A 21,674-nucleotide genomic window follows, 5' to 3' on the forward strand; every position below is an offset into this window, starting at 1 on the left:
TCACTATGGAGAGGAATAGTCAGGTTTTATTAATCAATTGAAAGAATAAAGTAATCACAGGTCCGTAATCCCAGCCAGAGGAATACGTTAGTAGGCTATTAAACTTGTTTATTGGTTAAGTGAGATCACTATGAGACAGTGTCTGTTTAAGTTATAATTCCCGTCCACAGCTCCACACTGCCCTAGGCTCCCTGGCCCTGCTAGATTGCCCTGGCCACAACCCGGAAACCTCTCCATATTGTTGCTGCCCACTCTCTCCCTCTCCCCTACTGGGGACCACGCTCTGAAGTTGCTTGCTCAGCGGGTGTGCATAGAGGGTGCAGGATTCACCAGCTGGCTCAGACTACGAGGACAGTGTGCTTTGTGTTTCTCAAGTCGCACATGGATACAATAGCACCAGGAGCCTCTTAACCTTAAGAATAGTGTTGTAACTTGACAGATCGATATACCAAGAAAACCGTTGGGAAATTAAATGTTTGCCTATAATCGTCCGGTCCCGATTGTTGGCTGAAATCTCTAGCGCTTATCATTAGTGAATTTTACAGTTCATGCATCTGACTGCATTAGTGGTTGAAAAAAAATATTAATATAAGAAACAGGGCAAGTGAGTATGTAATACAGAATGGCTACAACATTTTGCAATTTGTCCTTTTATACCATGACACAAACATTTAAATGGGAAATCTATTTAACCTCATGCATGAAAATATACATTTTAAATAGAAGCATATGGTACTGAAAATAGCAGTATTGGCCAATACAATGCGTTGAGTACATGAGGGTGGTGTGGCTAAGAGAGCTAGATACTTCTGGAATTGGATTGCATCCACTACTGGTAGAGGATAGGTAATGCTACAGATGGATGGACACAGCAAGGCGCAGGCAGTACACAGCCTTGGCAGGAACATCTTTGGCACTGATCTTGTTCCCTTCCATGCGCAGCACTTTGAGCTGGGAGTAATTCATCATGTCCACCACATCACAGAAACTGCTCAGGGAGAACTCTGACATGAAAAGGGAGGGGTGGATGGGGGAGAGAAGAGAGAAATACACAGTTTATTTCTTCTTTAATCCCTCCCTCGGAGCAATGGTTGGGAATGCTGTTTAGTTTTGTTGTCGTTTCTTTTTCTCTCTCAACCGACAAACAAATTCAAATCCGACAGTTGTAAACAATATGCAATAGCCACCCTTTGGTTAAAAAGTTAAACTTTGGGTTGTTATTTTGGCTAATTCGGTACAGCTGTTTGTCGGATGTTTAATCCTTTAAGCCATTCAATCACGGCCATCTTTGTTTTCAATTACCATATTTAGGTTTTAACATTACAGATATAAAAGCAGGGTCAGATCAACAGACTGCACACAGACCCATAGCGCAGATGGCTTTATAAAAACAAGGGAATGCGACGCACAGAATAGCAGAATCAGGAAACTGTTGAGATACTTCCATACCATTAATCTGGTTGGCCTGCAGGTAGAGGTTCTCCAGGCTCTTGCTAACAGTTGGGATTTTCTTAAGTTTGTTGTGGGAAAGGTCCAGCTCCACTAGACCGCTCACATTGAACGTGTTAGGAGGTATCCCTTCATTGGTTAGTTTGTTATGAGCCAGCCTGACAAACTGCAGATTGGGATACATAGTTAGGAAGTCTGCGGGGATGCTTTCAATGTGGTTAAACTCTAAGTAGAGCTGATGCAAAATCTCTGGGAGGTTATACGGAATTTTCTTCAATTTGTTTTTCCTCAGGTCCAGTACATTCAGAGACTTCAGTCCCTTGAAAGCTCCCCCTACATCTTCAATGTGGTTGGCTTGGAGATGGAGGGTTGCAAGGTCATACATCCCCTCAAACGCGCTGGACTGGATCTTGGCAATCTTGTTGTGACCCAGGCGCAAGTCCTTGATGGACTTTGGGAGGTTCGGGGGCACGCGGGTCAGCTCGTTGTTATCCAAGTAGAGGCGGTCCAGATTTTTGAGCTTGCTGAAGACATTTTTGCCCAACCTGTCAGAGCTGAGCTGATTCTGGTGCAGCATGATCCAAATCAAGCTGGTTGCATTGTCAAACACTCCGTCCTGGATGCCTGTGATCTGGTTACGCTGCAGGTAGACGTACTTGATGCGGGAGGGGACATATGGGATATGCTGTAGGTTGCGACTGTGGCAATACATGGCTACTGGGAAGCTGGCCGGACAGTCACATTCCAGGGGGCATTCATCGTCCAGCCGTTCAGCCCACATCAACGGTCGGTGGCGGTTTCGCAGATAGTTGAGCCACTGGACAGCACTGAGACGCTGGGGGAAGCTCAGATCCACCAGGCCTGCCACGATCAAGAGCACCACCATCCGCATTTTTACTACATGGAGTGGAAAGGCAGCAGAGATCAGAACAGAAATTGTAATTGGATCTTTTTTTTTTTTTAACACTGAATACAATATAATTGAAATAAATTGTATTTAAAATGTTTATACTGAGCCTATAAATGATCTATAGAGTATCTGTAGGGAAACAAGTGAATAACACAGACTGTAAAATAAAAATTTGAATTGCCCATTAGCTACATTTTCAGTCTTTCATCAGGGTTGAATACTCTAAACACATTCAACAAACATCCCATAAAGTTAAATATATAATTTTACAAATGAATGGAAATAAAACAGCAGTGACCTACCAGCTTGCTGATTAGGTGCAAACACTTCTTCTGACTGAGTTGGTGATGGGGTTTAACATTGTATAGATAGCCTTCTCCCTGCCTCCCCCTCTCCAGAAGCAGACCAGCCACTCTGTCTTTACAACGCACAGACTTTACACTACCATGTAAGACAACATACCACCCTCAGACATGTCAATATGGATCTCAAGTGTGTTGGCGGCCCTGCCATCTGGTCTATAACAACATATGTTGTGCCTTATCATTATCTCACCTATAACTCAGCAACAAGGGCAAGATGTATTGATGTTTCGACGTGAAGGCTTTAGGGGTGCAGTGTATCCTGCAATCAACTCAGACCTTCATTTCAGAACATGCTCTGTTCTGTGTCTGAATGCCTCCAGGCACAAACACACGCTTTGAAGCCTTAATGCAAATTATAGTCTTTAGAGGGTGGAAAAACGTCTCGGAAGGCACCCATTCAGTCTGATGTCCACGATTACCTACACTGTCAAGAATAATAGGCTCCTCTGTTCTGCATTACCTGAAAAACAGAATAGAATTACCGGAATTATCCAAATGATCCCAACTTATCTGCATTCTCTGCTCGTTACAAAAGAGAAAGTCCAGAACCAAAGTGGTGTTTTGAACACCCCGCCCCACATGCAAATTCCTGTCAATGAATTGGAAGCATACATGACAAAAGCCAACAGCAGCTATTGATTCTACCTAGTTATTGTCAAGCCACTGCTGTACTTACAATACAAATGTAAAACATCAGTTGACAGTTCACTACATGCTAGACCAGTAAAATGATTATCCCACTTCCATGGACATGTGGCTCACCAACGTAGACCATGGTTCAATACCGGCCTCCACCCTTTTACACGTCACCTCTTCATGTTTCCCTGATTCACACTTTCAGTGAAGTCTCAACCAAATGTCCGGAGAGAAATGGCCACCATTAATGTTATGATAAAAGACCCATAACAATGCTCTTTGTACGGCATGTGGTCTGCCTCTAACCCTTTACCTCCTTGATGGGTTGCTGGCACCATGATAGAACAAATGATAGGACAAAAAGAAACTCTTTAAGTAGGGACTGTGTTTGAACAGAAGAATGCATATTTATTCCATTCAAGCAATGTGCTTTAACATTGTGCTCTTTGACTTGTGAAATGTTTTTATGGGGAGGATATTCAACTAACATAATCTCCCTTTGCTACTGTGCCATAATATAACTCTCAAATGGTATTAATGAGGCTTCATTTACTGAACAATATTCTTATGTATATTTTCAGGCCAATATATTGTCACTATGTTCATTTATCCTTCACAATAGTAGCACAACTCATTGTCTCCCATTTCGGGTCCAAGGGATTTAAACAAGGGCACATTTCACATTATCAGCCTTTTTAAGTATTTAATTGAAATCAGGGTTGTGAGTACAAATGGCAAATGCATTGCAGTGCACTGCATTTCCCTCCCATCTTCGTCAGTATTATAAACACATTGTCACGGTCGTGGGATGAAAAGGACACAGGCGCAAAGTAGAGGTAGGTAAGGTAATCCATGTTTAATGAAAAAAGAAAGAAGGACTCCAACAAAACAAAAGGCAGCAACCAGTGACGTGGGTATTCCTTACACAGGATAAACAAAACCAAAATGAACCACGCCTTGGGGCCTACAAACTAAACTTAAATAGGGTCCCCAATTGGAGGCAATAACTAACACCTGCCTCCAATTGGGGAAACCAAAAAAAGGAGTAGAGGTGGCTAAAGGCCACCTCCTGTCCTGTCCTGGCTATGCCCCGAGCCCAGCGCAGAGATGGCTAGGGGCACAGCCGGGACGTGACACACATGGCATCATAAGCGGTTGCAAAATGGTTTAACAGCAGAAAACTGAATGAAACAGACCTACATGAATGTTGAAGAAAAAGTAAAATCTCACATTAAGTAAAATCTTCGCATCTTTTGGAGAAAGGTTTCACTACTAGAACTTATTTTCTTTTGTGAAATGAATACATTATCGTTGTTTAATCATGCATGATAACATCAAGAAAGGATAAACTAGGTCACGGTTTTCCAAAACTCTCTTCAGGCCTTCTCAAATCTTTCAAATGTCCAAAATAGTATATACATCTACACATAACACACACACACATATATACCGATCAGCCATCGGTGTGACCACCTGCCTAATAGTAGGTCCCCCTTTTGCCGCACTAACAGCCCTGACCCATTGAGGCATGGACTCCACTAGACCTCTGAAAGTGTGCTGTGGTATCTGGCATCAAGACGTTAGCAGCTGATCCTTTAAGTCCTGTAAATTGTGAGGTGGGGCCTCCATGGATTGGACCTGTTTGTCCAGCACATCCCACAGATGGGGGATTGGATTAAGATCTGGGGAATTTGGAAGCCAAGTCAACACCTTGAACTCGTTGTTGTGTTCCTCAAACCATTCCTGAACCATTTTTGTTTTGTGGAAGGGCACATTATCCTGTTGAAAGAGTCCAATGCCAACAGGGAATACCGTTGCCATGAAAGGGTGCACATGGTCTGCAACAATGCTCAAGTGGGTGATACGTGTCAAAGGAACATCCACATGAATGGCAGGACCCAAGATTTCCCAGCAGAATATTGCTTAAAGAATCATACTTCTTCTTCCGGCTTGCCTCCATTCCTTGGTGCATCTTGGTGCCATGTGTTCTCCAAGTAAGTCACGCACACACACCGGGTCATCCACATGATGTTAAAGAAAATGTAATTCATCATACAAGGCCACCTTCTTCCATTTCTCTGCGATCCAGTCCTGATGCTCACATGCCCATTGTTGGCGCTTTCGACAGCGGTCAGCACGGGCACCCTGACTGGTCTGATGTTACGCAGCCCCATACACAACAAACTGCGATGCATTGTGGGTTCTGACACTTTTCTATCAGTACCAGCATGAACCTTTTCAGCAATTTGAGCTATAGTAGCTCTTCTTTTGGATCGGACCACACGGGCCAGCCTTCGCTCCCCACGTGCATCAATGACCCTGTCGCCGGTTCACTGCTTTTCCTTTCTTAGACCACACTGCAGACCGGGAACACCCCACAAGGGTTGCATTTTTGGAGATGCTCTGACCCTGTCATATTGCCATCACAATTTGGTTCTTTTATTCAGATCCTTATGCTTGACCATTTTTCCTGCTGCAAACAAATCAACTTTGAGGACAGAGTGATCACTCGCTGCCAAATACATTCCACCCACTGACAGGTGTCATGATAATGAGATTATTATTATTCTCTTTATCTTTCTGTGGTCATAATGTTATGGTTGATTGCTGTGTATAATATATTCAGTGGATATAAAAAGTCTACACACCCCTGTTAAAATGCCAGGTTTTTGTGATGTAAAAGAATGAGACAAAGATAAATCATGCCAGAACTTTTTTCCACTTTTTATGTGACCTATAATTTGAACAGATCAATTGAAAAACAAACTGAAATCTTTGAGGGGGAAAAATGTTAAATAAAAACCTTACAATAACCTGGTTGCATTAGTGTGCACACCTTCTTATAACTGGGGATGTGGCTGTATTCAAAATTAAACAATCACATTCAAACTCATGTTAAATAGAAGTCATTACACACCTGCCATCATCTAAAGTGACTCTGATTAATCACAAATGAAGAGCAGCTGTTCTTGTAGGTTTTCCTGACATTTTCTTAGTTGCATCTCAGAGCAAAAGCCATGGTCCGCAGAGAGCTTCCAAAGCATCAGAGGGATCTCATTGTTGAAAGATATCAGTCATGAGAAGGGTACAAAATAATTTCCAAAGCATTAGATATACCATGGAATACAGTGAAGACAGTCATCATCAACTGGAAAAAATATGGCACAACAGAGACATTACCAAGAACTGGACGTCCCTCCAAAATTGATGAAAAGACGAGAGGAAAAGTGGTCAGGGAGGCTTCCAAGAGGCCTACAGCAGCATTAAAGGAACTGCATGAATTTCTGGCAAGTACAGGCTGTGTGCTACATTTGACAACAATCTCCTGTATTCTTCATATGCATGGGCAATGGGGTAGGGTGGCAAGACAGAAGCCTTTTCTTACAAAGAAAAACATCCAAGCCAGGCTGAAGTTTGCAAAAACAAACATCAAGTCTCCCAAAAGCATGTGTGAAAATGTGTTATGATCTGATGAAAGGTGGAACTTTTTGGCCATAATTCCAAAAGGTATGTTTGGCACAAAAACAACACTGCACATCACCCAAAGAACACCACACCCACAGTGAAGGATGGTGGTGGCAGCATCATGCTTTGGGGCTATTTTTCTTCAGCTGGAACCAGGGCCTTAGTCAGGGTGTAAGGATTTATGAACAATTCCAAAAACCAGGCAATTTTGGCACAAAACCTTCAGGTGTCCATTAGAAAGCTGAAGATGAAGGAAAAGTTCAGCTTTCAGCACAACAACGACCCAATGCACAAATCCAAATCCACAAAAACATGGCTTCACCAGAAGAAAATTAATGTTTTGGAATGGCCCAGCCAGAGCCCAGACCTTAATCCAATTGAAAATATGTGGGGTGATCTGAAGAGGCCTGTGCTCAAGAGATGTCCTCGCAATCTGACAGATTTGGAGTGCTTTTGCAAAGAAGAGTGGCCAACTATTGCCACGTCAAGATGTGCCATGCTAATAGACTCCAACTAAAAATGACTGAGTGCTGTAATATCAAAAGGTGCTTCAACAAAGTATTAGTTTATGGGTGTGCACACTTATGCAACCAGGTTATTGTGAGTTTTTTATTTTTCCCCTCAAAGATTTCAGTTTGTTTTTCAAATGATTTGTTCATGTTATAGGTCACATTAAAGGTGGAAAACATTCTGACATGATTGTAGACTTTTTAAATCCACTGTATATGGCTTTTTAAATTGCAGTCACATGGATGCACTGAGCAGGCTAGATACTGAGCCATGGGGAGCAGATAATTACTGCGTAACATCTTGTTACGCAGGAACAGAAGGTTTAAAATTAAGAGACCACTACATATTGAACACTTCTGTTCCTCACTCAAAACTTGCTTTTTCAACTTTTTTGGAAAGGTAAGAAAAAGTTTAAGTGGTCTCTTTTATTTTTCTGGAGCTGTATGTTCACCCCTTTATTCAATGGCTCGTGGCACCTACTTTAGCAGTAATGACTTGGAATAAACATTTCCAATAGCCACTAATCAGTCTCTGACATCTTTTGTGGGGATTCCTTGGAAATTTGAGGGGTGTTTGGCATGTACTGCCCACTTCAGGTCCTGCCACAGCATCTCGATTGGATTAAGGTCAAGACCTTGACTTGGTCTATCCAACATGTCTCCAGAGACATTCTTTGGTGGATTTGTTTGAATGCTTTGGGTCGTTGTCTTGTTGGAAGACCGATTTCCATCCCAGCCTCAGCTCCTTGATTCAAGGCCTAACGTTCTGTTCAAGAATCACCTGGTACACCTCAGAATTCAAGATTAGGAAAACCAAGCATTTCATTGCCATAACTTGTTAATGCAAATGACAAATAAACCTTTGAACTTGAATATTGACCATGTGATCAAAAGTAAAAAGGTTTGGCAACCAATCTCACGTCAGTGAATCCACGGTGCAAAACATTTAGTTCATCTTGTCCCTCTGCAGCAGACATATGGTGAGCATTATGTTTGGCACATCACAATGCAATAAATTGAATCGTAATACACAACGTTAGAAACTGTTGGCACATTGGTTAGGGAGGTAACATTTCCTGCACTCAGGGGCATAGTAGCGCGTTTTATTTTGCTTCTAGCATTGGGGGGAGGAGGAGACAGAAACTCAAGTTAAGCTCACAGAGGACTGGTCGAGGGAGCAGATAAGACGTTGCACTAGTGAATAAACATTGAGAGAGCAAAGACAGTGTTGCGTGGAACTTGTTTGCGCCTTTCTCGAAATCCACCTGCCCTCCCTTGACAGACGTGGTTGCCGTGACAAAAACATGAATGTTACTGTTGATTAATCACAAGTCTGCCTACATATGTCCCAGCTGACTACTGATTGCAAATTATTATTGAGCTTAAAAAATAAATAAATAATTCCTGTCCACCTGTTTCCCGTTGAAATCATTTTGCACCTTTTTCCTGAAGAGACTATATACACAAATGTTTACTGTGTTGCCATACCTACACATAGGTACAACGGCTTGCCTTTATCAAACATAGAATAGGATTTGCCAACCTGTGATGCTGAAGCCAATGTTTTCTCCTATGGATCCACTGCTCGGATCCTCATCCCTTTACAACTCTCATCCCTTTACAGCTCTCATCCCTTTACAGCTCTGTTGAGACCAGCAGGTATTTATGGGGAAATGTCCTGAAATTGATGATGCATTGATCAGTTGATTGAGATGTGTTAACTTTGCATGTGTTTGGATCGAATACAAGCCGACAGCTCTAGGAGAATGGGGATATTTGTCAGTTTGCACACAAGTCAATCCAGAATCCTTTGCATAGTTAACTGATCTCCAAATTCTGGAGATACATTAAGCATTTGACACCAAATTGTATATATTTCAGGAAAGAAGCTTTCTGTTGCTTCTGTTGGGTCCTTGGATTTCTGCTGGCACCTTGTCCTATGGAATCAGTAGGACAATTCAGAGATGCCTTTCCTTTCCTTTGACCATGGTGACCGATGTTCTCAATGAGAGGTAAGAGAAGTGTCATGGCTGTCTGACTATTTCTATGTTGCATTCTCATTGACAGCAGTAGGGTGCAAACTTTATCATCAGTAAAAGAACCGCAGTTTGCTGAACGTATTTAATTGTACCAATACCCTAGAATAATCATTGAGAATTATTGGCTTAGTTTTTCGGTAAGGTTTCCTATGGACATCACGGAGCCCTGAGATTCCTTCTTAGCTGACAGGGTAAGAAACAAGAGGCAGGATAGAAAACAGCAGGAATCTTAAAGTATATGTTCTCACTTTATTGAATGTTTAGTTGTTTTACTGAGTATTATTTTCAATTTCTTTGGATTAAGCAGATAGATTGTTTTTATTATTGTACAAAGATCTGATTCTGTAGCAGTATTCTGTCTAATCACAGTCAACTCATCCCCGTGGAGGAGCCTGGTGATTCCTCTCCTTCCTCTCCGGCGCTCCACCTCGCCAGTGTACTAACCACCGTCCGGAGAGTGGTGGCAGCAGCACATCCCGAGGACGCACCTGTTCCCCATCACTGTTTATTTGTGTTTTTATTCTGTTGTTCACCTACCGCACCTCACATATTCGTTTGACCATGTTGGTGTGTTTACTAAAAGCCTTAAAAGAAAACAAAGATAAACTATTGAAATGCTATCGTTTGTTTTGTTTCTGTTCCATTTTTGCTTCACTTTTTGAGCATCAAAACCACATCCACTTTGCACCAAAGCAAAGGCAAAACACAATAAATTTTACAGTGGGCAGAATTCTGGACATGGATGAATTGGTTCACTATTGCACTAAAATAGCAAAGGCCTACTAGTAGCCACATTAATTAGAAGAGTAGTGTTTTGTTTTAAACCATATTCTAATTGTTGATAAATCTCTCACGGCCAAATGTATTGGTTCTTGAGCAAATTGAGGTTTGATATAGCAAGGTTAGCATTTTCAATCAGTTATGTACAGTAGGACTGCCATCTGGCCAGTCAGTGTAACAAAATAAATGGATCTCAGATGCAAGAATCATCGGTCAACCAATTTGACATTATCCATAGTCCCTCCCTCAAAACACTGAAGGAACATTTCATCTAAGTTGTGACTTCTGTGTGTTTTAGAAAACTAAAGGGCTAACTCCTCTGCTTGTGTTGCCTTTCTTTCCTTACAGACAGTTATAGAAATCTAGTGAAGAAAGGAGTGAAGAGTTTCTTCCAGAGGGTTTGGAATTCACTATCTATGGCTGCCTGCGCTCTAACTAAACACCCTTATTCTATTTTAATAAAGATATGTTCATGTTTTTTACTCACATAAACTAACTTGCATTATTGAATTACTATGACTATTTCTTATAGTGTACTTCAGATATTAACAAAAATGTGGAATAATAACTAATGGATTGGCTGTGACTTTGTCTGCTCCCAAAAGGGGTTTGCATGCCAACTCTTTAGATCTGAACATTGTATGGAAACTACTGTTGACAAAATGGTGAGCAAGCGGGGACCCAAATGCGGACACAAAGGCAGAGTAGGGCGGTCCCCAGTATTTATTGAACAACCAGGGAGCGGGCAGGCTCGCAGTGGGGGACAGGCAGTGTTCGTTGTCGGGCAGTCAGATGGTCGAAGGTACAGGGGAGGGCAGGCAGGCTCAAAATGCGGAAAACAGGAAAGTATCGCAACCAGGGAAGAGAATGACAGGTAGAATGGGTAATATAACACATAGACCGCTGGAAACATCTGTACAAGAGAAGACGATCTGGGAACTGCCAAACAGAGAACAGGGTCCAAGTACACAGGGCTAATAGGGAACCGGGAACACCTGGTGTGGGGCGGGGACAAGACAACAGGTGAAACACATCAGGGCATGACAACTGTAATATAACAATCTAGCATCAATAATTGATGTGGGATTCAAGGTGTGAATAGTTGGATCATTATTGCTGAAGCCGGATTCTGTTCATATTGCTTTTGTATTGGAATGTCACATGATTTGATGACCTTAACATTTACGGACATCTAATTTTCCCAGCTCTTTAGGATTTGAGCATAAGCTACATGAATCGATAATAAACCAATGTGAAGTAGTAATTACTGTAGTTGTAAATAACAGAATGTACCATTGACACAGATCACCGACCCAGTAAGTTACTAAACCAGTCAGTTATCTTTTTTCTTTATGTATTTTAATTATTTAAAAAGAAAGATTTGGTTAATTTTCTTTCCTCCTAAACATGTTTTTGTCCCAATACTTATGAAACATTTTCCCAATTTCAGCGACTGTTCCTCAAGGAACCGTTGCAAGTCAGTGTTTCCTTTTGCTAGTCAAGGGTTCCTATTGGTTCCTATTTGCACAATCAGCAAGTTGAGGGGTTCTTAAAGGAAACTTCAATGAAACAGTGGCTTCCAGGAGGAACATTGGAGTTTTACTGTGGTTTAGCTGTATGAATACATCATTCCTTTTCATCTGCTTTGCTGTCTTGTTTTGACACAAAGGTCGAACACAGTTTTGTTACTTCAGTTAGTCTGCAAAGGTGTATGAATTCCTCAAAGGTATATACAAATCCTAAACATTGAATAGTTACCACTTTATTACTATACAGTGCAGTCCAAAAGTATTTGGACAAGGGACACAGGTTTTTTGTTTTGGCTCTGTACTCCAGCCAATTGGATTTGAAAGGAAACAAGAAGTTAAAGTGCATAAACCGAGAACCTTGTAGAAATCACATCAATTCATGGTGGTGTTTTGTGCAGCAGCAACTTGCTCAACAAAAAGGACAAACAATACTAGGTTGGAATAACTTTTCATGTGTAATATTATAGAAAAGCAACACGATAACATGCTTACATTTATATAGCTTGTTTTTTAATCTCTGAACAAGGAAGTTAACCACTATAGCTGGGTATGTACATTTATCAGAATTCTGTTTCTTTTTTTAGATACATTTCTTCAGCTAGCTTGCTACAGTAAATTATATATCATTGTTGCCACAGGTGTGCAATAACAAAATTTTTGTCAAATAACATGATTATGATGTTGGGTGCTTTCATACACAAAGAAGTTTCAACACAAAATAGCTACTCCTATTTTTTATCACCATTTTAAATGTACCAAATTCTGTTAGCTAGCTCCATTTGGCAAATAAATAACAAAAAAAAATGTAAGAACGAAATTAGGTTATATTTGTATGTAGCCTATATACACAGTACACATATATAATGTACAATCACAGTCAAATGTTTTTGGAAATAGATAAATATACATCTGCACAGTATTTTAAGGAAGTACTATCCTTTCCACTCTAAACCATCCTTGACCAGGAAGATCTACTATTGTTTAGTGGCAGGATTCTACACAATGCCCCTTTAAATTAATACATGATTTTCTACAAAATTTATCAGATTGATCAAATCAATAAATTATTAATTTTAAACAATTTTAAATTGATTTATATGTTAATATTCAGTCATTGTATGCATTCTGCTATGCATGATAGTTGTTATAAACCTAAAATGCCACTTCCACCCGCTTCTATTAAGTGTTTCAATATTAGCTTGTTTAGACCAGGTGTCTGCTAAATTGCTCTATTCTCATATATAGGAGTTCTTAATTTGACATCAACCAATCTAGTGATGTGGTATCTATGGTCTTGTCATACGTGTGCTAGCTGGTGGGGTATCTCATAGGAACCAATGTGCTGCAATAGTAGAATTTTGTCGGAAGTAATTTGTGCTTCACCAAAATGGCCGCGCTAATGTCTATTTTCAATGTTGATTCTTTTTCAAAATAACTTACGAAATGTGTGTTAAATTTTAGTAAATATAAAGTAATAAATCTGAGAAGTAGGACTTGAATTAACGGTGCCGTTTTCAATATGTTTGAGAAAGCGTTCCGTGTCAAGTCCAACACAGTGATAAAAGGATCCGACAGGTGAGAAGAGACTTTCTCCAGTTGTCAGCTAACGTTAACGATATTAAAGGTCTCATAGCTAGGTAGAAGTACCGACACTCTATGCAGTTCAAGACTGCGATTTTTTGTGAGTCATGCACTTCTAAATATATACGTTTAAACGACAGGAGTCTGAATGGTATGACTTGCCGTATATCTTTTGAGTTGGGCTATAGGACCTGTTCTATTTACATGTCACTCACAAAAATTCAGTTGCATGTTTGTAATTTTGTTATTCCGTCATATATAATACACATTTCCTGAAAAGTATTTAACATGGATTAAAAATATCTAATATCACCACTCTACCCACTTCAGGAGAAAGCTGAAAGTGGACATATCCACCTCCTTTCCCTCTCTGTCTGCGGAGGAACTGTCTGACTTGGTACCAAACAAAGAGGAGTTGAATGTAGTGAAGATTTATGCCCACAAGGGAGATGCAGTCACTCTATATGTTCTTCATAAGAACCCAGTGTTCTTTGAACTTGAGAAACGCATATATCCCACAGGTAGAGTTACGGTCAAGTGGCACAAATCCGCTGACCAAATTCAGATGTCATACATGTGACTCAAATGTATGCCATCTTGTCTTTTAGTGTATACACTTTGGCGTTACCCCCATGTCTTGCCAGCATTCACAACGTGGCCTCCAGTGATACAAAAGTTGGCTGGAGGGGCAGGTAGTATAAGTTATACTATGTAAATAAACTGTATTAATGTGTCAATAATGAATGAGTCATTCACATGGATTGTGCAACTGTCCGTCTCTCCTCTTCAGATCTTATGCTGCCTGGAGTGGTGGTGCCTTCAGGAGGTCTCCCGGAGGTGAAGAAGGGGGACTGCTGTGCTGTGAAAGTTGTTGGCAACAAGTAAGCTCCTAGTTGAAACAATATATCAGAATGCAGTCGATTAAACTGACGCTAGTTGCATTCACAAATTGACTGTTACTGAACAGAGTCAATGACTAACACCATTTTCTAGGTTCAGACAATATACTGCATTATATATGTAGAGGCCTGAGGGACGTGGTATACTCCACGGACAATATACCAAGGTTAAGTGCTGTTTTGAGGCACGACGCATTGCCGAGTTACATTTCATACTAATCAAAATATATATATTGATTGTTGGTGACATGGTGGTTCCAGCATCTCAGAAACAGCTCTTCTGGGATTTTCATACACTACGGTCTCTCGATAAATAAAAACCATTCCAAATACATTGTAAATGTGACAATCAGAGGAGAAGGGCCAGACTCCTACAAAAGCTGACAGAAAGGCTGCAAATACTTAAATAACCACTCTTTACAACACCACACATTGATTCTTGAAGTGGATAGGCTACAGCAGCCGTAGAGTTCTCATCAGGCCTGAAAATTCAAGTGGGGTTTGACACAAGCCCTATTCCTGGAAGCCCAAGCCCAAACCCAGTCCCGGCTTGAGCCTGAATCTTAAAAAAAAAAAGATGAATTAACAAAAATCTGAAACTTTCTTTTGCTGAGTGGGTAGCACGAAATATCTGGAATTGAAAACAGAGGCTGGATTTAGCGTCTGGCTTATGTGGGTTTGAGAGTGAGAGACTGTTAGCCGGTCAAATGAACACGTGTTTTTGCTTTCAATACGAACACATGTTTTTGCTTCAGTGATTTCAATAACAATTTCTGTCAGAAACAAAGTAAGACGCTAGTTAACTGTCAATAACAGTGACCTCAGCATCACACCGGCCCCTGTCATTTCTGCTGACAGGGTGGAAAACAAATAGACAGTGTGCCAGTCAAACAAGCACACAGATTTATTTTTATATAGAGTTTTTTTTTTTTTTTTTTCGGCAAGCCAAGCTCCATTTCTGCTTCCAAAGCCGTTTCTGGCAGCAGAAGGGGTCCTACCCAATACTAGATAGGTGTACCCAATGAATGATTAGCACTCTTAACTGTGCTTAGCCAGTCCTGTTTGAATAACCTGAACATCCTCTTGCCACATCACAATGTCGTCACCCTTAACAACATCTGTCAACCATTATATCAACCATTATGCACAGCGCCCTTCATAAGCACTTTGGCCTAGAAGCTTTGACAGTGGCATGATTTTAAATTCTCACGCACATCGTCCTGGATCAACGTCCTGGCCCTTTGCTTCCAGGGCTCCAGTGGCAGTTGGCACTGCCACCATGACCACTGCTGAGATGCGGAGCCTGGCCATGAAGGGCAGAGGGGTGTCCATTCTTCACTCCTACCTGGACAGCCTGTGGTGAGTGAACGGTCATCCAGTCAACCTCAAACCGCAATGTACACTGGTCCGACCGTCAATTACTATATTGGTGCTTCGGCGTTTCTCTCCGCAGGGCGTTTGGAGACAAGTCTGGTCCTCCCTGCATTCCTGATGTGGACACTGAGGGCGTGGAGGGAGGGTTTCTAGAAGAAGAGGACGGTCAGGAGGCAACAGAGGCGGATGCAGAGGAACCTTATTCCAGCTCCAATGCTGATGATATTCTGGACTCGCCTTGTCCTGGCCTCCAGGAGATCAGTTTGGCTGACAGGGAGGAAGAGGGGGAGAAGGGGATAGAGGAAGCAGACAAAGATCCGGAGGACCCAAGAAGCCCACAAGGTAACTAGTACTGCTAAAACGGGGCGTGTTACAGTAATGTGAATACGTAAGTAAACCCCCTGGAAAGGTTATACAGTTAGGTCCGGAAAATTATTTGACACTGACACGTTTTGTTATTTTGTCTGTTTGCCAAAATATATTTCAGTAACAGTTAAATAATGAATATGGGCTTATAGTGCAGTCTCTCAGGTTTAATTCACTTCCAAATTGGAGGAAGGGTTTAGGAATTAAAGCTCTTTAATATGTAGCCCCCTCTTTTTCAAGGGACCAAAAGTAATTGGTTAGTTTACTCAAAAGCTGTTTCATGGAGAGGTGAGGGCTATTCCTTCATTATCTCTTCATCAATTAAGCAGGTAAAAGGTCTGGAGTTGATTCCAGGTGTGGCATTCGCATTTGGAAGCTGTTGCTGTAAACCTACTACATGCTGTGAATGGAGTTCTCAATGCAAGTGAAACAGGACCTCCTTAGGCTGCAAAAAAAAATCCATCAGAGAGATAGCAGGAACATTAGGGGTGGCCAAAATAAACAGTTTGATTAGGGGTGGCCAAATGAACAGTTTGGTTAGGGGTGGCCAAATGAACAGTTTGATTAGGGGTGGCCAAATGAACAGTTTGATTAGGGGTGGCCAAATGAACAGTTTGATTAGGGGTGGCCAAAATAAACAGTTTGATTAGGGGTGGCCAAATGAACAGTTTGATTAGGGGTGGCCAAATGAACAGTTTGATTAGGGGTGGCCAAATGAACAGTTTGATTAGGGGTGGCCAAATGAACAGTTTGATTAGGGGTGGCCAAATCAACAGCATTCTTTGAGCAGATGAAACTAAGAAAAAAATATGGAGAAGGCTTGGAATGGCTCGTGATCCTAAGCATACCACATCATCTGTAAAACATGGTGGAGGCAGTGTGATGCATGGTCATGCATGTCTTCCAATGTCACTGGTTCACTGATGTGACAGAAGACAGAAGCAGCCGGATTAATTCTGAAAGGTATAGGGATATATTGTCTGCTCAGATTCAGCCAAATTCAGCAAAGTTGATTGGACAGCGCTTCACTTTACAGATGGACAATGACCCAAAACATCCTGCATAAGCAACCCAGGAGTTTTTTAAGGCAAAGAAGTGGAATATTCTGCAATGGCTGAGTCAATCATCTGATCTCAACCCGATCAAGCAAGTATTTCATTTGTTGAAGACAAAAATTAAGGCAGAAAGGCCCATGAACAAACAACAACTAAAGACTGATGCAGTAAAGGCCTGGCAAAGCATCACAAAGAATTCCAGACTTCATGCAGACTTTGTCTGCAAAGGATTCTCGACAAAGTATTAAAAATTAACATTTTATTTATGATTGTGTTAATTTGTCCAATTACATATGAGCCCCTGAAATAAGAGGACTGTGTATGAAAATGGTTGCAATTCCTAAACATTTCATACAATATTTTTGTTTAACCTTTTGAATTGAAGCTGAAAGTCTGCGCTTCAGTTGGATCTCGGTTGTTTCATTTCAAATCCATTGTGGTGGCGTACAGAGATATATGGATATTGGAGCAAATTTCCGAGCACATTCATTGGTAAAGTTTACAATATTAAACTCACGCAAATATATATATATATATATTTTTTTTAAACCTATATCAATTAAAATATTCAGAATTTCAATGCAGAAAAAAATATTTCACCCCTACCTTTACCATCCCATCAAATCTGGTGTGCCAAAACCGGTGCATATTATTATAGAATCATTAGGAAGTGACTCGGAAAGGTCCATCCTTACATAAGGATTCGAAAGTTGTTCTGGTGTGGTATTAATCTGGGTGTCTGATAACATATTATGCCAAGATCATATGGCCTATCAGAGGCCCTGAGAAAAATGATTATTGATTTCCATGAATCAGGGAGGGGTTCCAAAGCCATTTCCAAGCTGTTCGAAGTGCATCGTTCAATTGTCCGACTGAACATTTACAAATCGATACAATTCCAGACAACTAGCAACCTATTTAGGACAGGTCGTCCACCAAATTAAGTCCATGAGCTGATCGAAAGATGGTTATAGAATTCTCTAAGAATTTGGTGAAAACAAAACACTGTCTTTGAACAGAAGAACCTAATATCGTAAAGCAAAGTGGTGATGGCATTTTTGCTTGGGGCTGCTTTGTTGCCGTCATTGAGTCAACCATAAATTCCATTTTATACAAGAGAATTCACAAGGAGAATGTGAGGCCAAGTTGTACTGGACATGGATCTTGCAACAGGACAATCTATTCTCCAAAAAACATAAGCAGAGCTACACATGAATGGCTCAAAAATAATAAACAAATAAAGGGTTATGGAATGGCTGAGATAAAGCCCAGATCTCAATCCTGAATTCTGGTGGGGGGACCTGAAGCAGGCCGTGCATGGAAGAAAGCCCTCAAACTGGGCACAGTTAAAGCAGTACTGTAAAGAACAAAATTTGGGCAACATTTCCTCAGTTCATGTAAGAGACTGAGACAGTTTCAAGATACAGCTATAACAATATAATATTACAATTCAAGTAACGAATTGACAAGCAAAATGAAGAATTTTATTTCATGCACATTTCAAATACACAACAGAACTGACTGTCCTGTCTCTCTGTCCCGTCTCTCTCTCTGTCCCGTCTCTCTCTCTGTCCTGTCTCTCTCTGTCCTGTCTCTGTCCCATCTCTCTCTGTCCTGTCTCTCTGTCCTGTCTTTACAGAGCAGATGGATGCCCTTTTGCTGCAGTGTTTCCTTCATGCTCTCAAAAGCAAAGTGAAGAAGTCTGAGCTCCCTCTGCTGACCAGCACCTTCCTGCGCATCCACATGTTCTCCTGCTGGTAAAACTACTATTAGTGTTGCATATAAAAACAATTATCATGTTTTTCTGCAAGCATTGGTGCAGAAATGCAACATGTTGATTTGTTTGTAGATAACCTGAAGTTAAAATGTTGTTGATGTGTAGCCATTGACTGAACCTTCATAAGAACTGTTGTTTTACAGTCCAAATGGAAAGCAGCTTGATATCAAGAAATCCAGCTATAAAAAGGTAACTCGTTTGTTAGTTTTTAATAGAATCAGCTCTATATAACATAATGACAATGTTATGCTAGGATGTTTCTTTAAAATAAATGTAATCTTGGAAAGTGGATGACAGAACCCACAAATTGCAACTTGCCCATTCATCATTTAGAATGGAAAATTGTAATCTAGTCTTTCGTCTGGCCGCAGTTATCCAAATTCCTCCAGAGCATGCAGCAAGAGCACCGGCTGGTGAAGGTCAAGGAGCTGAGTAAAGGGGTTGAGAGCATCGTGGAGGTGGACTGGAAGAACCGAGAGTGGGTAAAAACATCTTCTAGCAGCAGCATTTATCTGGGGTCGTAAGACCCGCAACAGTGATGAGTATTACTTCTGCCTATTCTGCTGCGTCTAGACTGCGCTCCTTCTGCTCCCCTGAGGACCCTGGGATAGAGGAGGCCCCTGTCGAGGTGGGGGGGGGTGGAGAGAGGCCCTACCGCCCCCCGGAGATCACCTCCCTCTACAGCGTGTCCTCTCGTCTGGAGCCACTGTTTCAAGATGCCAATATTAGGTCAGTCTTTGTACGTGTGTGTCATTTTGTGTTGTGGTCCTAATGCATTGTTGAGTTGAACTGTCAAAACGGTTCTCTCATAGGAAAGGAACGGTTCTTCAACCAGCGGAGGTGAGAACAATCATCACAGACTATGTGAAGCGGAACGAGCTGGTGGATGACACAAATAAAAAGTACAGTGATTGCTTCAGAACCTTTTACTTTCATTCATGATTGGAGACATTATTAATATTCAGCGTCAGCGTGGATCCTGGCAATCCTATATAACACAGCCTGTTTCAATCTCCCCAGTTATGTTATCATTAACCCAATCCTATGCGACTGCCTTCTGGAAAAGTCTGAATACCAGGATGTGGAAGCACTCAAGTGGGACGACCTCTTCAGCAGGTAAATGGCTCAGGGTAATGCAACACTTGACTAAAGTCCCCCTGCCTCACTAGCCTTGGACACAATGACTAAACAGCGCCATCTTGTGTCCACAGGACGCTGGACAAAATGCAACACTGCCACCAGCTAGTGTTCCCTGGCCTGCCCCCCGTAGTAAGGAAGGGCCCCCTCGAGCCCATCGACATCACAGTGGCATCCAGAGGCTCCAACAAGAAGGTCCAGTCATTAAAACGTTAAAATAAAAATAAAAATTAAGACGTCCCTGTCTTAATGTTTGAATAACGTGTCTTTCCACCCCCTTGTCCCCCATAGGTGACCATCATAAAGAACCTTGAGGTGTATGGTTTGGACCCCGTGGCAGTGTCGGTGGCCCTCCAACACAGAGTCCAGGCCAGCTCAGCCCTGAACCCCGTGCCTGGCTCTAAGGACCGGGTCTCGGTCCAGATACAGGGGAATCAGGTCCAGCAAGTCGGCAAGCTGCTGCTAGGTCGGCAAACAAATCAACTGGAGACCTTGTTAGGAGGCTGTCACGGATGTTCACTATGCAGGCACTGGTGTTTTGTGCATCATTACTAATGCTTTTTTCCACTTTACTTTGCAGATATGTACCAAATTCCCCGTAAGTACATTCAGGGGCTAGACAACAAAGTTCAGAAGCCTGGAAAGAAGAAATAGTGGAACTTCACAATTTCTCAAGTACGCATAGCTATTTAAAAATGCCCCAAAAGACTAACTTACGTGTCTGTCGCGTTGGTGTTTTATTTTAAAATTATTACCTTTACAATAAAGGCTTTGTAACTTGCAAATCCACATGAGTGTCTGAGACTGGGTTTTATTATGACAATCAACAGTGTAATCATAGATTTGCTAAATTGGTTGTGTGATTAATTGTACTTTGCTAGCCTGAGATGTTTGTTTTTTTGTTTAGCAGTTGGTATGGGGGCAGTGTGCATGGGGGCTATCATCCTGGAATATTAGAGCATCATGAGGTAACAGGGTTTATACCATACAGTGCACCTGGACCTGTAAAATGGCCTCATTCCTTGGCTGTTACAAAACCATGCAGTGTAACCATCAGAACCAGTGACTCCCACAACATGGCCATCCAAACTATTTTCTCTAAACAAACCCATCTGGGTATGCTTAATAAGGGAAAATGGCTCGTCAGACCATATTACTTTTTCAGTAGCTCAGGGCTCCAGGATTTGTAATATGTGTTTGTGCATTGGTATAGGATACAGTTACTGAATGGCAGCTCTGCCATCATTTCTAGTTTTATTGAGATAGGGTCAGACAAGGTCACTTGACACACAACTTTATATAAGGAGCACAAAACCTGGAGCCCTGAGCAATGAACTGAAGTAATATGGTCTGATGAGTCATCTTTCTCCCTGATTTATAGAATTTGAACAAAAACTCATTCTTGGTCACAGAAGTGTAATCATATTTACTGGAAACTCTTTTAGTAAGGTGTTTGTTATTTCAAGCCTTATTGTACCAATAGATGAATTGGGTAGAACGTTGTTTTTATTTATATTTTATATTACAGTGCCTTCAGAAAGTATTCACACGATAAACCATAATAACAAAGCGAAAACATGTTTTTTGAAATGTGTGCCAATTATTTATAAATGAAAAGCTAACTCATGCTCATTAGAAGCTCATTAGCTTTCAATCCAACGCACCGACTGCACCCATTAAAGCCGTAAGTATTTAGACCCTTTGCTTTGTCACTACAAACAGATGAGTGCTTTAATCATCCTTGTGATGTCACTATAAATTCATTGGAGTTCACCTGTGTCAGATTTAACAGATTGAACATGA

The 21,674-nt window shown here is 41.2% G+C and overlaps 2 protein-coding genes across 2 annotated transcripts; one reads left to right on the forward strand and one right to left on the reverse strand.

Annotated features, from left to right (window-relative positions):
- On the reverse strand, window positions 1-2,750 carry LOC105007025 (fibromodulin). Its single transcript, XM_010865780.3, has 3 exons — window positions 2,662-2,750; window positions 1,450-2,346; window positions 1-1,004 (listed from the first exon to the last, which is right to left on the reverse strand). Exons 2-3 carry the CDS (start codon window positions 2,339-2,341, stop codon window positions 853-855), a joined length of 1,044 nt encoding a protein of 347 aa, XP_010864082.1. The 5' UTR covers window positions 2,342-2,346; window positions 2,662-2,750; the 3' UTR covers window positions 1-852.
- Window positions 2,751-13,021: 10,271 nt separating this feature from the next.
- On the forward strand, window positions 13,022-20,660 carry eif2d (eukaryotic translation initiation factor 2D). Its single transcript, XM_010865781.4, has 15 exons — window positions 13,022-13,257; window positions 13,594-13,784; window positions 13,872-13,955; window positions 14,054-14,144; window positions 15,414-15,521; window positions 15,616-15,878; window positions 18,597-18,714; window positions 18,878-18,923; window positions 19,106-19,212; window positions 19,308-19,463; window positions 19,547-19,636; window positions 19,755-19,850; window positions 19,946-20,066; window positions 20,163-20,337; window positions 20,452-20,660. The coding sequence occupies exons 1-15, from the start codon at window positions 13,202-13,204 to the stop codon at window positions 20,523-20,525; spliced, it is 1,776 nt and encodes a 591-aa protein (XP_010864083.1). The 5' UTR covers window positions 13,022-13,201; the 3' UTR covers window positions 20,526-20,660.
- Window positions 20,661-21,674: the final 1,014 nt, after the last annotated feature.

This window comes from Esox lucius, chromosome 12 (assembly GCF_011004845.1).
Source record: "Esox lucius isolate fEsoLuc1 chromosome 12, fEsoLuc1.pri, whole genome shotgun sequence".
Lineage (NCBI taxonomy): Eukaryota > Metazoa > Chordata > Actinopteri > Esociformes > Esocidae > Esox > Esox lucius.

Coding starts and splice junctions, on each gene's coding strand:
- LOC105007025 (XM_010865780.3), bottom strand. CDS start 2,341: ATGCGGATGGTGGTGCTCTTGATCGTGGCAGGCCTGGTGGATCTGAGC. Junction 1,005..1,449: donor GCAGGCCAACCAGATTAATG/GTATGGAAGTAT, acceptor TTTTCATGTCAG/AGTTCTCCCTGAGCAGTTTC.
- eif2d (XM_010865781.4), top strand. CDS start 13,202: ATGTTTGAGAAAGCGTTCCGTGTCAAGTCCAACACAGTGATAAAAGGA. Junction 14,145..15,413: donor GTGAAAGTTGTTGGCAACAA/GTAAGCTCCTAG, acceptor CTTTGCTTCCAG/GGCTCCAGTGGCAGTTGGCA. Junction 15,522..15,615: donor TCCTACCTGGACAGCCTGTG/GTGAGTGAACGG, acceptor TTCTCTCCGCAG/GGCGTTTGGAGACAAGTCTG.